At 42.5% G+C, this 13,315-nt stretch overlaps 1 protein-coding gene across 2 annotated transcripts in view; it reads right to left on the bottom strand.

Annotated features, from left to right (window-relative positions):
- SLC25A12 (solute carrier family 25 member 12) overlaps positions 1-13,315 on the bottom strand; it is a 92,926-nt gene that overhangs the window by 32,389 nt on the left and 47,222 nt on the right. For both annotated transcript variants that reach the window (XM_004703741.3, XM_045298460.1), the window contains 4 exons: positions 8,845-8,991; positions 6,239-6,377; positions 5,462-5,555; positions 3,880-3,964 (listed from right to left, as the gene is read on the bottom strand). In XM_004703741.3, the coding sequence (XP_004703798.1) occupies positions 3,880-3,964; positions 5,462-5,555; positions 6,239-6,377; positions 8,845-8,991 (465 nt within the window). The remainder of the gene's footprint in view (positions 1-3,879; positions 3,965-5,461; positions 5,556-6,238; positions 6,378-8,844; positions 8,992-13,315) is intronic.

Here is a 13,315-nt window from a genome sequence, read left to right as displayed (position 1 = left end):
CTATCTCTCTGGATATCCATATTTGGAAGGGGGCAGTCCTAGTGAAATCTGCTACCTTTTCCTGTGCCCCACCAATGAACCTTGTGCTTAGGACCAGATACTTCAGTCTGGCTTCTTGGATGGGAGGACGAGTGTGAGCTGACTCCCTAGAGGAGACTTGACCCAACACATCCCACAGCAGCGGGCGGCCTACAGGCTCACCTCCCCCCTCTGGCCCAGAGCACACGCCAGCATTCCCAGGAACTGCTTAGCTAAATGAGTCGGATCCAGGGCACCTGGTCAGCCCAACTCTGTATCTGTTCCCAGCAGGAGGAAATGAAGTCCCTGGGCTGCAGCACTAACGAAGGGTGCCTGCAGCCCATCAGTCCTGGGTTGGCTGCAGGAAGTGACTCCCTGACCACAGCGGACCTCTACCTGCTATTGAAGCTGACCTTGCTCTGCTCCTTCTCTGTGTGATTACAATGTTCCAGCCAATGCCTGTGTGCAGGTCTTGTCTTTTTCTGTGATCTCAGCCCTGGGCTTGACAGTGTGGTACAGTGAGCAGGGTCGACACCCTTATTATTATTTAACTGGGAGAGTTTTGTTTTTTGGTTTTTAGGATCATTTTATTAGGGGCTCTTACAGCTCTTATAACAATCCATACATCAATTGTATCAAGCATATTTGTACATATGCTGCCATCATTATTTTCTAAACATTTACTTTCTATTTGAGCCCTTGGTATCAGCTCAACTGGTAGAGTTTTATAGGGACTCTGGTGGCATAGTGGTTACATGTTGGGCTTCTAACCAAAAGGTCAGCAGTTTGAAACCATTAGCCGCTCAGTAGGAAAAAGATGACGCTTTCTACTCCCATAAAGAGGTACAGTCTCAGAAACCCACAGGGGCAGTTCTACCCTGTCCTGTAGGGCTGCTATCTGTCAGAATTGATGTTAGTGAGTTGGTAGAGTGCAAAAAATAAAAAAGTAAAACATGTCAGGGAAACACAGAAGAAAAAGCAAAAATATATCTCTTCCCTCCTTTGGGCCACATATATGTTTGATGCCATCTTGGGGTTTTCTCAGATAGGCTTCTAATGTTCACTAACAGTAAAGGCCACAACAATAATTGTTAATATTTACTCCCTGCTTAGTAGATAGCAGGCCTAATGCAAATGCATTATCTTAAGTGTTAAGTCTCACAATAACCCTATGAGATGGATACTCCTATTCACATTTACTAAATGAGGAAAATGGAGACTGAAAAAAACACTATGTCATCAGAGCCCTGGCCTCTTAACCACTGCCTCTCTCATAACGTCTCTTCTATTTCTGCACTTGGAAGTTCCCTACCAATGCACAAGTGTGTCCGTCGTGACCTTCGGGGGCTGAAACAACTAGTATTGCAATCATGAAGACATGCTTCTCTTCCTACTTTATAGTTAAGTTTCCAGCAGATTCCTTCAGGAAAATACTCTAAAGATTAATGGGAACTAATTATGTTTGCCTAGTTTGGGAATTGCAGTGTAGTGAATTATTTAAGGTGTATTTTCTAGCTATAATCTCAGTCACTCCCACCGAATGACCCTTCCCTCATGGGTCTGGCTAAGAGAAGGAGGGAAAGACGCTGACTGACAAGATTTCGTGGTGATTGCTAACCAGCTTCGCTGCGACTGTTAGCCTATGGGGGGGTACAATGAACCCTCTCAGAAGCAGCAAAGTGGGAATCCTGCTGCCAGAAAGAGAAGAGCCACGGGCGGGGCACACCCTTTGGCCCCTGAGATCTCTGCATACTGAACCTCCATGATCCGGGGGGCAGCTATGACACCAGAGGAGCAGCAACCGCAGAACCTGGAGGCAGGGGGACTTCCCAGCCCACAGAGCAAGTTACAATGGAGGGCTTGGGGCAGGAGGCCGGCTGGTGAAGTGGGGTGCCTCTGGAAACAATTGGAGGAGCTGGGTGCCTGGGCCTGAGGTTCATAGTGAAGAGGCATGACCTTTAGGCATTTATTAGCAGCCCCAAAGAGCTTTGTAACATTGCTCAAGCAGGGCCATGGCCAGGGCCAGGCCAAGAGGCAAAGGGTCAGAGGGGCCTACCTGCAGGCATAACAGAGAAGAAAGTGCCCTGACTGAAAACTGTGTCCTGCGCATTTCTCACCTGCACTGTAACCTGTTACCTTCCTCATGAACCCCGTAATTGTGAGCATTCTCTGAGGTCTGTATGGCCCTTGCAATGAATTATAGAACCCAGCAGACAGAAGACAGGGCTACGGGAGAAAAAGCAGCAATCTGGAAAAGATGTTAAGAGAATCAAATACAAACATCTTCTGAAAGCCAAAATAGAAGAGCTGCGTTTAATGTGACTGGAATTCCATAGATGGAAATATTTGAAAATCTGATTCACAAAATTGTTGTCTACATAGCTGCTTTAAAATGCTCCACAATCCTAAAACACGTTACCTGGAGAAAGTTTGTCAGGGCCGAAAATTACAGAAAGTTATCCAACTATTTTGGGTAGAGTAAGAACTTAAAACCTATCTTCATATCACTGGCCTGTATTCCTGACAAAGCTCTAGATGCTGTAAATGGAAATGTATACATGTTACAAAAGGAAAACAGGATTAAGAATCGAAATTTGAAAATAAAGTTTGAAAGAGATTTCGACATTTTGAGGAAAGGTTCTCACTCAAAGAGACGTAGATCAGAACCCACGGACAATTAAACGGCCCGACTTTGCAATGGAAGAAACAAGAGCTATTAGTTTAAATCCTTTTTAAAGAACCCTCATCAATCTCTATCTGTGAGATTCTAGAAAACACATTCGAATTCTACAGAGTTTTATTTTCTCAGGTGTGCGTGGTAACTTACAGGGGAAAAAATACATGGAAAATATGTGTGTTAAAAGAGGAGGCGATAGTAAGCACTTGAGCAGAAAGCTAATATTTCGAAAATGATGATGACAACATATGCATGAGTTTGCTTGATATAATTGATTTATGGACTGTTCTCATATCTGTAAGAACCCCCAATAAGATGATTTTTAAAAGGAAGAAGAAGAAAGAAAACAGGTATGTTTGTACTCTCACTGGGCAGCCCTGGTGGTATAGCGGTTACGTGTTGGGCTGCGAGCCTCCTGGTTGTCAGTCTGTAACCACCAGCAGTTCTGCGGGGAAGACTGGGCTTTCTTTTTTTAAAAATCATTTTATTAGGGGCTCATACAACTCTTGTCACAATCCATACATACATCAATTGTGTAAAGCACATTTGTACATTCATTGCCCTCATCATTCTCAAAACATTTGCTTTCTACTTGAGCCCTTGGTATCAGCTCCTCATTTTTCCCCTCCCTCCCCTCTCCCACCTCCCTTATGAGCCCTTGATAATTTATAAATTGTTATTTTGTCATATCTTGCCCTGTCCGACGTCTCCCTTCACCCACTTTTCTGTTGTCTGTCCCCTAGGGAGGAGGCCATATGTAGATCCTTGTAATCGGTTCCCTCTTTCCAACCCACTCTCCCTCTTCCCTCCCTGTATCGCCACTCTCACCACTGGTCCTGAAGGGATCATCCGCCCTGGATTCCCTGTGTTTCCAGTTCCTGTCTGTACCAGTGCACATCCTCTGGTCTAGCCAGAAGACCGGGCTTTCCACTCCCGTAAACAGTTATACTCTCGGAAACCCACAGGGGTCGCTGGGAGTCAGCATTGCGTGAGTTTGGTGTGGGACGCTAACTATCATTCTCATAAAAAAGCAAAAAGAAAACATGGCAAACATGAATCAAGGTGCCCCACAGAAATACTTGAGCTAAGTCAAATCTTTGTGTAGAACGTCATTTTTCCAGAGTAGTCAGACGGTCTAGGCAGTCATGCATTTTTAAGGTGATGCTATTGATGCGTCCTCCTACCTGCCTCTGAAGTTCTGCCAGGTTGTAAGGGAGGGCACCCTCGGCCAGCGGGGCTATTCTTTCAATATCCGCCAAAGTCAAACGCCTTCAGGCAAAAATAGAGGAAGAAGTGCATTGTTAGACATCAACAACTCCTTGAACCAGCTTTCTTCAAGAATCATAAAGACAGAGCTACGGTTTAAAAGTATTATTTCCCAATTCCTAAAGATCATATCCATGAGAAAAGCTGGGGGAGAAACAAGATCATTTAGACCTTGCTGGCTGCAAAGGACTAGAAAAATAATGTGGCGTGAACACATTTAATAAGAATCCAGTGGTAGATGTTAAAAGTGAAGAAATAGCTCTTGCCCAAAATACAGGTGATGATTGTCCATGCCTACTAAAGGACTCCCTGAAGCAAATGTCTGTAATGTCACAGGCATAAAGCGCCCACACAAACTGCTGGCTGCTGCCACCTCTAGAAGGGCGGAAGAGGTCACAGACCTTTTATACAGGATAGGCTCTTAAACCCTTTGGGCTGTGAATTACTTTTTCCCAAAAATTTACTTAAAAATAAATACATCCCATGAACAAGCCAGAAAGTCGTTTCAGGTCAGATTTTGAGGAAGGCTTTTTCAAAGCATTTATTATCATAAAGGTAGCTTAAAACCTTTGTCTGAAAATGTGAGTCTTAGATGAGACATGGCCAGATATTTCATGTCAACCATCGAAGGCTGGCTGGTAGATTCAGTATCATCTCCAGTCCAATCATCTGTCATGGACCATGAAAGCATTGGATCACCCACGCACAGTCAACTTTTGAGATCCTTACACTGAAAAACGACTTGTTGCAACTAAAAAGATTCTGATCCTTTAAGAGATCCCACAGGTTTTGCGGGACGCTCACAGGTAGAGGTGTTTCTTTGGGATTTGCCTATGAGACACTACAAATTATACATCCAGTGTGTGCTTTGGTTTCTTTCATCCATAGACTAGAAGCATAAAAAAGTCTGTGATGGTAACTGTGATGATGATGTCAGAGGCGTATCTCAAGAAAATGAGATTCTCCAACACAAAATGGTACACACTGTTTAGTTAAATCACTGCTTATCACACACCAAAATGATTACAAGAGCCCCGAACATGTAGCTCAGCCCTATAAATTTAGGCAAATTTCTACAAATCTCTTGAAATGCATAATACTTCTAGAGAACTCAAATTCAACCAATCCTTTCCCTCCCGCTATGGCTGCTGCTTCTCCTGCAAGTCCTTCTTCTCTCATTTTTCTTCCTCCCCCTCATTTCTTCCTCTCATCCTGCCTCCCTCTGACTTTCTTGTCTCACCTCTAACCTTCTGTCCTTTCCCTCCCTTTCCCCCCTGGACTTTCTTTTCTCTGCCTTTTCTTCCTTCTCTCTCTCTCTTCTTCTCTCCCCTTCTCCCTCCCATCTGAATTCCCTGAATTCTGATAAATGGAATAAACTAATGTTGAAATGAACTGAAACTATTCCACTATTTCATAATTTAAAAGGACTGCCCTATAAATATATATATACATATATTTTTTATATATATATATATCCTGAGGAATTACTGTAATAGTTACCCTGTAGCATTATATAAGTCTGCGAGCTGGTAGAGGATGTCAATTTCCAGTGGCGTGACTTGTCCATAGCGTATCGCATTCTGGGCAAATTCCTCTGGAATAGAAGGAGACAGAATTGTAAAAATCTTTTGAAAGTCTTGAAATACAACAAAGTTCCAGCCAACCCAAATACAATCTGAAGGCTAAGTGTCTTAGTATTATTTTTTAAATCTGGAATGGAATTTAAAAGCTGAACTTCAACTACATCAAGATAACTACTCATTTCTAAAAAGCTGGCAAAAGATAAAATGTTAAGATGATGAAACAGTAAAAGGAGAACAATAAATTCTAAGATAAACTCTCTCTTCAGAGGCCTGCTTGTATCTCGTTAGTTCACTTTGATCTCCGGAGTTACAAGGTGAAAGAATTGGCTATTCCCAGTCCCTGAAGTCTTCCTTCTACAATTCTCTGAGAGGAGGAGGCTTGCTCATCCTTCTGTGGCAATTCCTTCCCAGGACAAACAAGTTGCTTCCACAGCGCTACTGGCCTGTTTGACACTTTGGGCAAGGTTATTTCCAAACCGTCAAAGTCAATGTTTTATTCATGACCTCAGCATCCCATCAAATCCATCTGATCTCTGGAGGCCCTTCTGGCCCAGGTGAAGCATATAACAAGGTGTTCTATTCTCCAGACCTCGTTTTATTTAGAGGGGCAAACTGAGACCAATCCCAGGCACCAGCCGAAGACGAGCGAAACGCGGAGCATCAAACCAATGAAGATTATGTTTTAGAAGCTTACCTTTTGTGACTTCCACATCTTTCCTTGAGCCAGCTAGAGTGCTATATATCTTACGAACGAGCTCCATGTTATTCAGTAAGGAGTTAAACGCATTGAAGTAGGAGAAGCTAACCTGGTGTGAGATACTTCCTCCAGCAGCCTAGGAAATGATACCACAAAGAAAGTTAAACAGCCAGACCCAGCCATACTGACGAACATAGCACTTTTCTCAAAATGACTCAAAGGCATCTTCGTTATGACAATGATTAACAGCGTCCTGCTGAAACACTCGGGGCATTTCATACCCAAAGAGAAGCCTATGTAATTTAAGGTTTAAGGAAGAAAGCAACATCTGGAAGTTGGACTTCAAGGTTCATCTACCTATAAGGTCAGAAACAACAAATGTAATTATCACAGATCAAAACCTATGGTTACTTGAGCATGTTTTTATGACCCTTAACGATGGAATTCCTGCTAGTCCTATATGAGACAGGCATCCATATAACCAACATAAAAAGCATTTGATAAACTTGTTTTTCTCCGCAGAACAAAAACAAACTGTAAGAAGTAAATTTAAATTTTAACAGTACTTCACTATTAAATTTTGCTATTGTTTTAAAGCTCACTGCATCCATATCATGAAGGATATGGCTACCAAGCAACGCAGAATGCCGAGAGCCACCCCCGGAGGGTGTATTCACCTGAAGTTAGGGAACAGAGCAAAAGACACTCTCTCAGGAGTAAGGGGGAGTCTGGCCCTCATTATTTCTACTAGGTGAGTAGATCATTTCTCCCCCTGCCTGCCACTTGGGCATAAACTCAAAAGAGTATTTTCATCGTTTATAAAAACCTAATTTCCAAGGCAGGCGTAAGAAGAATCCATATGCTTGAAAACAATTGCTATGAAAAAGCAAAAGAAATGCTTGTGGAAATACCAATGTGACAACCTTAATCAGAAAGGCCTATTAAAGAATATTACAGGTAATGGTGAGCAAATGTAGCAACCCCACCACACACACACACAGGCCCCAGTGTGCCCTCGCTCAAATACAAATAAAATTGGTCTTGACCTGAATTTGAACACCAGTGACCCTCCAGCAGGGACTGGAGGGGACGGGAAAGGACTGTGGGCCCATTGGAGCTGTGGATGGCAGGGTCCCCTCCCTCCAAGACACTCAAAATTCCTCTAGGATTTTCGTTCCTTCTTCCCCCCTCTCCCTTTTAGTCTCCTTTCTTCTTTCGGTTTTTTCCATTGGAGCATGAGGTGAGGGTAGGGGGTGGGGAATGGGTGTCAAAGAGGTGAAATGTCTAGGAGAAAGTGACATGCCCCATGCTCAAATTCACCGAAGAGAAAGAACAGCAGTTGATCTTTCTACCCGGGTCTAAATCGGGGATAATGATCTTCAGCTGAAACAGCAGACGTGCTCATTGGCTTGCCTCCACTTAAAACAAGCAGCCATCAAAAAAGTCACACATCGGTGCTGCACATGCGCAACCAAACGATAAGCGAGCGAGTTCCACCCTCTTTGAAAGGACGTGGATGACGGCCGTCTGCTCGTGGCGCGGACATTGTTTTGTAGAGATTTGCAGTTTCCCAGAACAAAAAGCAGACGACATGCACAGGCGAAGGGGTAGGGAGAGGAAGAGGCCGTGTATTTATGTATTTCCGCCATTCCTTCTGCCTCGGCCACGGTTATTAAAGCAGGACAGAGGCCCGCGAGGATCCCTATGGCAGCCAGGGCCCTGCAAGCCAGAAAGGAAAGGGCCATCCTGGTGGCAAGGCCTGGGGAGCCCGTGAAGACAGCCGTGTCTGCGAGAGGTGCTGCCCAGTGGGAACAGTATCGGCCCACCCCTGCCTCCAAACTCCTTTTCTCTTGAATCGGGTTCTGTAGATGGGAGTAAACAATTTGGAAATCTTCTAAGAGCAAGATGATGGCTCGGAATGAAGCTGGGGCCTGGGCAAGACCACACATGATCAAGCCCACCACCCGTGCTTTACCTATGCAGCATTAAGGTGAGACGAGCTGGAAGCCAGATGGGTCCCGGCAGCAACTCCGGCCGGAGGATTCCAAAGGGTTGAGAAGTGAGCATCACCACTCAGACTCTACTCGGTGAGCAAGTCCCATGAATCAATCTTGTGCTGAGGCAGCAGTTCCTGGAGCTGACAACTCAGATCCTAGGAGCCTATCTTCCTTCGGTGGATGACAGCGGTTTGCACTGGTCCACGTGATCACGTTACTGAGATAAGCAGTTTGATGGGGACCCCCTAACCACAAAAAACAAACCCCACCTGTGTCTGGAATCCTGCAGACGGATGCATGGGTGAAGGGGCAGGAAGAGCAGCAGGCCCCGGCGGGCATGCCCACACACCACCACTGATCATACGACCTTCAACGTGCCTTTTATCCCCCCGCATTCATACATTCAGGATCTTTACATGAAATACAGCTCCCCATGGACCAGCAGGTCGGCAACATAAATTTCCATTTTCTATATCAGCGGTTTCACAATAAATCACACAAGCCAGAACTGCTCATAAAAGGAGCTTAAAACCTAGAAAGGTGCAAATGAGCCTGGACCACACTCTGTCCATGGAAAGCATTTAAAATCACTTGCTTTCTACTTACTGAAACTAAGTTCTCCTCCACAAAAGGCGTAAGCATGTGAGACCGGATGGTCACCATGATGTCACTGAAATCCAGTCCGGAAATCATGCCACTTTTGTTCTTATCTTTTACCGCAAAGGCTTGTCTTGCATGTTCTAATTGGAGCTCCTAGAAGCAAAAATTAGACGGAGGGCATTAAATGGGTGAAAGCGAAAGCAGCAAATACATCCCAAGTGTATTTTCTGAAACAGAAGAAAGGACACACCCCGCCCCACCACCCCCGTCCAAGCACTCACTAAGAAATGAATCATGCACAGCTCTGATTTAGTAACAAAGCTTTTGATTTCTTCAAGAAGCACGTGCTTGTCGTAAAAATGTACTACATCTCGCTCCTCAGGAAACAGGGTGAATCAGAGCATGGTAAGAAAGAAAAGGGACAAAAAAGGAACCTGCAGACTATACTTGAGAAGTTTTCATCACTGAAAACAAAGAGCACGATGTTTTCAGTGCCCTATTTCAGCCTTGAAAATACATAGTAATTTATTCTCTGCTGCTTGAAAGCATGCTTGTCACTCAAGAGTACTTCTTGAATTAACAGTTGAGATCTGTCTTCAGTTTTTCAATTTTAAATGATGCAATCAAAGTCTCTCTCTCTTGCTCTCTCTCTAAACGAATTAGTGATCATATAGCAAACAATTTTGAACTTAGTGAGAAAGCCTAGCAACTGGTAAGTCTACTACTTAGTAATTCTAATGTGAGCGTATTGAACAACAACCTGCATAACTAGGGTTTAGTTATTGCTCTTTTTGGTTTTAGACATAGCTAGTCATACATTAAATTATCTCCCATGACACAACTGGCAAGGGCTTGACTACTAACCAAGATGTTGGGGGTTCAAAACCACCAGCCACTCTATGGGAGAAAAAAACGACAACCTACTCCTGTACAGACTACAGCATCGAAAGGATCTCAGTACTCCAGGCGAGAGGAACTAGGAGAAGAGTGTGTCCTTTGGTTCCCCCATGATCACTACACTGAACCTCCTCAACCCAGGGGCCAAAGAAGCAGGACCCCAGAGGAGTGGCAGAGCAGCAGAAAGTCACCTGTCCGGACTGGGTAGAGGCCAAGGGGCCATGAAGCTGAGAGGGTGAAGCATGCTTGTGGGTAGACTGAGGAGAGGCTTTCCTGACCAAAGAACTGTACCCTATGCATTTCTGACCCTGAATTGCAACGTGTTAACTTCCCTAGTAAGGCTACATCATGGGGAAAATAGCTTAGGAAACCAAATTCTATTTGGTTAAATAGGGTGTTTATGAGTTGGAATTGCTTTGATGGTAAACAACAACCATTATAAACTGTAAAACAACATAGAGTATTTCTGAACTTTTGAACTATTGGGCAGCCAAAGGGCAAATAATACAGTGATATCAAAACAAACAGAAAACTGTGTCAGTAACACCCTGGGTACCATCCTAAGTCAAAATTAGAGTATTCCTGGCCTGTGAATGCATAGCACAATCCAAATAAACCTATTAACACAACACAATAATGGTGCTGTAGGATTCCATTTTCACACTATTTGTAAATACATATGTAAATATTATTCAAAAATAAGATTAACTATAGAAAATTGCATAATTATCATAACTTAGAAATTCATGTTCCTTTAGGTTTTTTTCTGACATTTAAAATAGTCCTTCACAAAATTTCATCCTTTTGCTAATTTATTTCATTACATTTGCCTATGGACTTATTTATCTCATGGGCAGCTTAAAGACATAAAATTGCCCTAGCAGGTGTTTGTCTTATAATAGTCCATTAAACTGTACATTTTAAAGATAGTTTTCTGTATTTGTTTGGTATTTAGCAATTTAAAAAAGTTAACCTTTTGGGTTTGGGGGTTTTATTTTGTAATTTCTCTTAGTAAGTTATAGGCTAGAGACATGTATACGAAACCTACTAAATCCACCAATACTCAGAAATTAATATATAATAATGCTGAAGAAAACATCTGAACACAAAGTATAATTAGAATTCCTTGAAAAGAGAAAGATAACTGGGGCAATTTTAAAAATCCAATTGGTAAATATGTATGATAGATGAGTACAAAATAAATCATTATGATTTCACCAAGTTTTATTTTTCCCCCCTCTCCGATTTCAGCCATCCTCCCTAACTCACTCTATTTTCCTAGGGCCTCAACTCCTTCTACCTTACCCTTCAAATGAAACAGGAATGTGTTTATCATGAGATTGGTGGAAGTATCCCTACAAAGACATTCTGTTTCAATCAGAAGCAGCCACAAGTCCATTCCCTTCCTTGGACACATCTTCTATCTCTTCCCCTTCTCACTCCTTTTGTTTCTCTGCTTCTCATGCCTCTATCTTTCTGTGTGGACTCGTTGGCCTCACAAATACATCCACTGGCAGTCAGTCACAGGCCTTACTTTCTTCACTATGAAAGGAAATGGGGACCTTTGTCCTAAAGGCCAACCAGAATGCTCATTACAAGAGTAAACCCATATTAGAAGAGTGATTTTTCCTAATTTCTTAATAAGAGCAATAGCTGAAGGGCTCATATGTTAAAGAGACAATCTGAAGTATCACAGATGAAATTATACAGTATATGAGATTGGCTTCAAAATGGGACAGACTGGGAAGGACGGATAAAATAAGATTGGCCAAGAGTTGATCATTTTTGAGCAGACACAGGGGAATTTAAAACAGAATCAAGGATGTAAACGGAATTCTCAATGGGAATATCAGGAAAAATTAAATTCTATGCCGTTGTTGTTGTTAGGTGCCGTCGAGTCAGTTCTGACTCATAGTGACCCTGTGCACAAAGGAACAAAATACCACCTGCTCCTACATCAGCCCTGAAGAAGTGGTTCTGCACTGGGCTGCTACCCTCACTGCCAGCAGTTCAAAACCCCCAGGGGCTCCGTGGGAGAAAGAGGCTTTCTGCTTCCATGAAGAGTTACACTCTCTGAAAGCCACTGTGGCAGTTCTACCCCGTTCTATAGGGTTGCTGTGAGTTGGAATTGACTGTGAGAATTCTATACGTAGCCAAACGGTTTAAGTGTAATGGTGGAACAGAAGTGTTTTCAGATGAGCCAATTCTCAAAAAAATTTACTTCTTTCTTTCTTTTTTAATTTACTTCTTTTGCATCTTACCTGGGGAAATCCCTACTAGAAGTATTCCATCTGAAAGAGCAAGTTAGTAAGGATACAGGAAGCGATAAAATCTAACAAAGGGAAAATTCAACACAACAAGAAGGCAAAAAGACTTCCCAGAGGAAGCCAGGGCGGCTGGCTATGCAGCAAGCTGACAAAGGACAGCTTCAGATCACGTGGCAGGTCAGACATCTCCTGGGAAAAAAGGTGCAGCTGTCCTGGAAAAGTTTGGCAGTTCCTCACAAAAGTAAACATGGAGCTATATGGGGCCCAACAATTCCACGCCTAGGTATGTACCCAAAAGAATTCACAGCGAGTATTGGGAAACACTCATATACCAATGTTCATTACAGCATCCACAAAAGCCAAAATGTCTATCTGAAATGTCTATCAAATGACAAATGAATAAACAGAATGTAACATATCCATACACTGGAACACTACAGAATTAAACAAAAGAATGAAGTATTGATACATGCTATTATTTGGATGAGTCTCAAAAATGTGCTAAGTGAAAGAAACCCAGCATGAAAACGTCACATATAATAAGATTCCATCTAGGAAATATATATGGTAAGTAAATCCACAGAGATGGAAAGCTGATCACTGGTTGTTAAGGGACTGGAGGAAGAAGGAATGTGGAATGGGGCTGCTTAATAGGTGTAGACGTTTCCTTTGAGGTGATGAACATGCTTTGAAACTAAACAGGGGTAGTGATTGCACAACACTGTGAACATAATAAATGTCACTAAATTGTACACTTCAAAATGGTGGATTTTACTACAATTTAAAAGGGGGGGAGGGGACCTCCAGGAGAGGGCCAAAAAACATTCATAGAATACTAATGCTTTTTAACACCTGAACATACAATTTTGACAAATGAGGCAATGTTTGAGAAAGCTAGCATCCATAAATAGAAAATTAAGTAAGAAAAATTAGAAACTCAAGAGTTAACCTACTACATGGTTAGTCAGGAATAGCGTGTACAGAAAAATAGTAGTACAATTATTACTATGGCTCTAAATACCTTAATATATGCATAATCATATGGAGGGTGAAAAACCTAAAATGCCCAGGTATATGGTAGGCAGGGAAAGATGAACATACTAGCTACTAATCTTCCATAGTGAGAGTTCAATTAAAAATACCTAACAGTGAAAAATCAAGTAGTAATGTCAGTACAAGATTACTATTATGGATTGTGATAAAGAGTCACATACAACTCTCCTCTAGTTCCTAAATGCTTCCTCCACCCCCACTATCATGATCCCAATTCTACCTTACAAATATGACTAGACAAGAGGATGTACACTGGTACA

The sequence above is a fragment of the Echinops telfairi genome, unplaced genomic scaffold (assembly GCF_000313985.2).
Source record: "Echinops telfairi isolate 266 unplaced genomic scaffold, ASM31398v2 ScPeMD7_4;HRSCAF=17, whole genome shotgun sequence".
Lineage (NCBI taxonomy): Eukaryota > Metazoa > Chordata > Mammalia > Afrosoricida > Tenrecidae > Echinops > Echinops telfairi.
The sequence above is the reverse complement of the archived record's forward strand: the minus strand, read 5'-3'. Positions and strand labels throughout refer to the sequence as shown.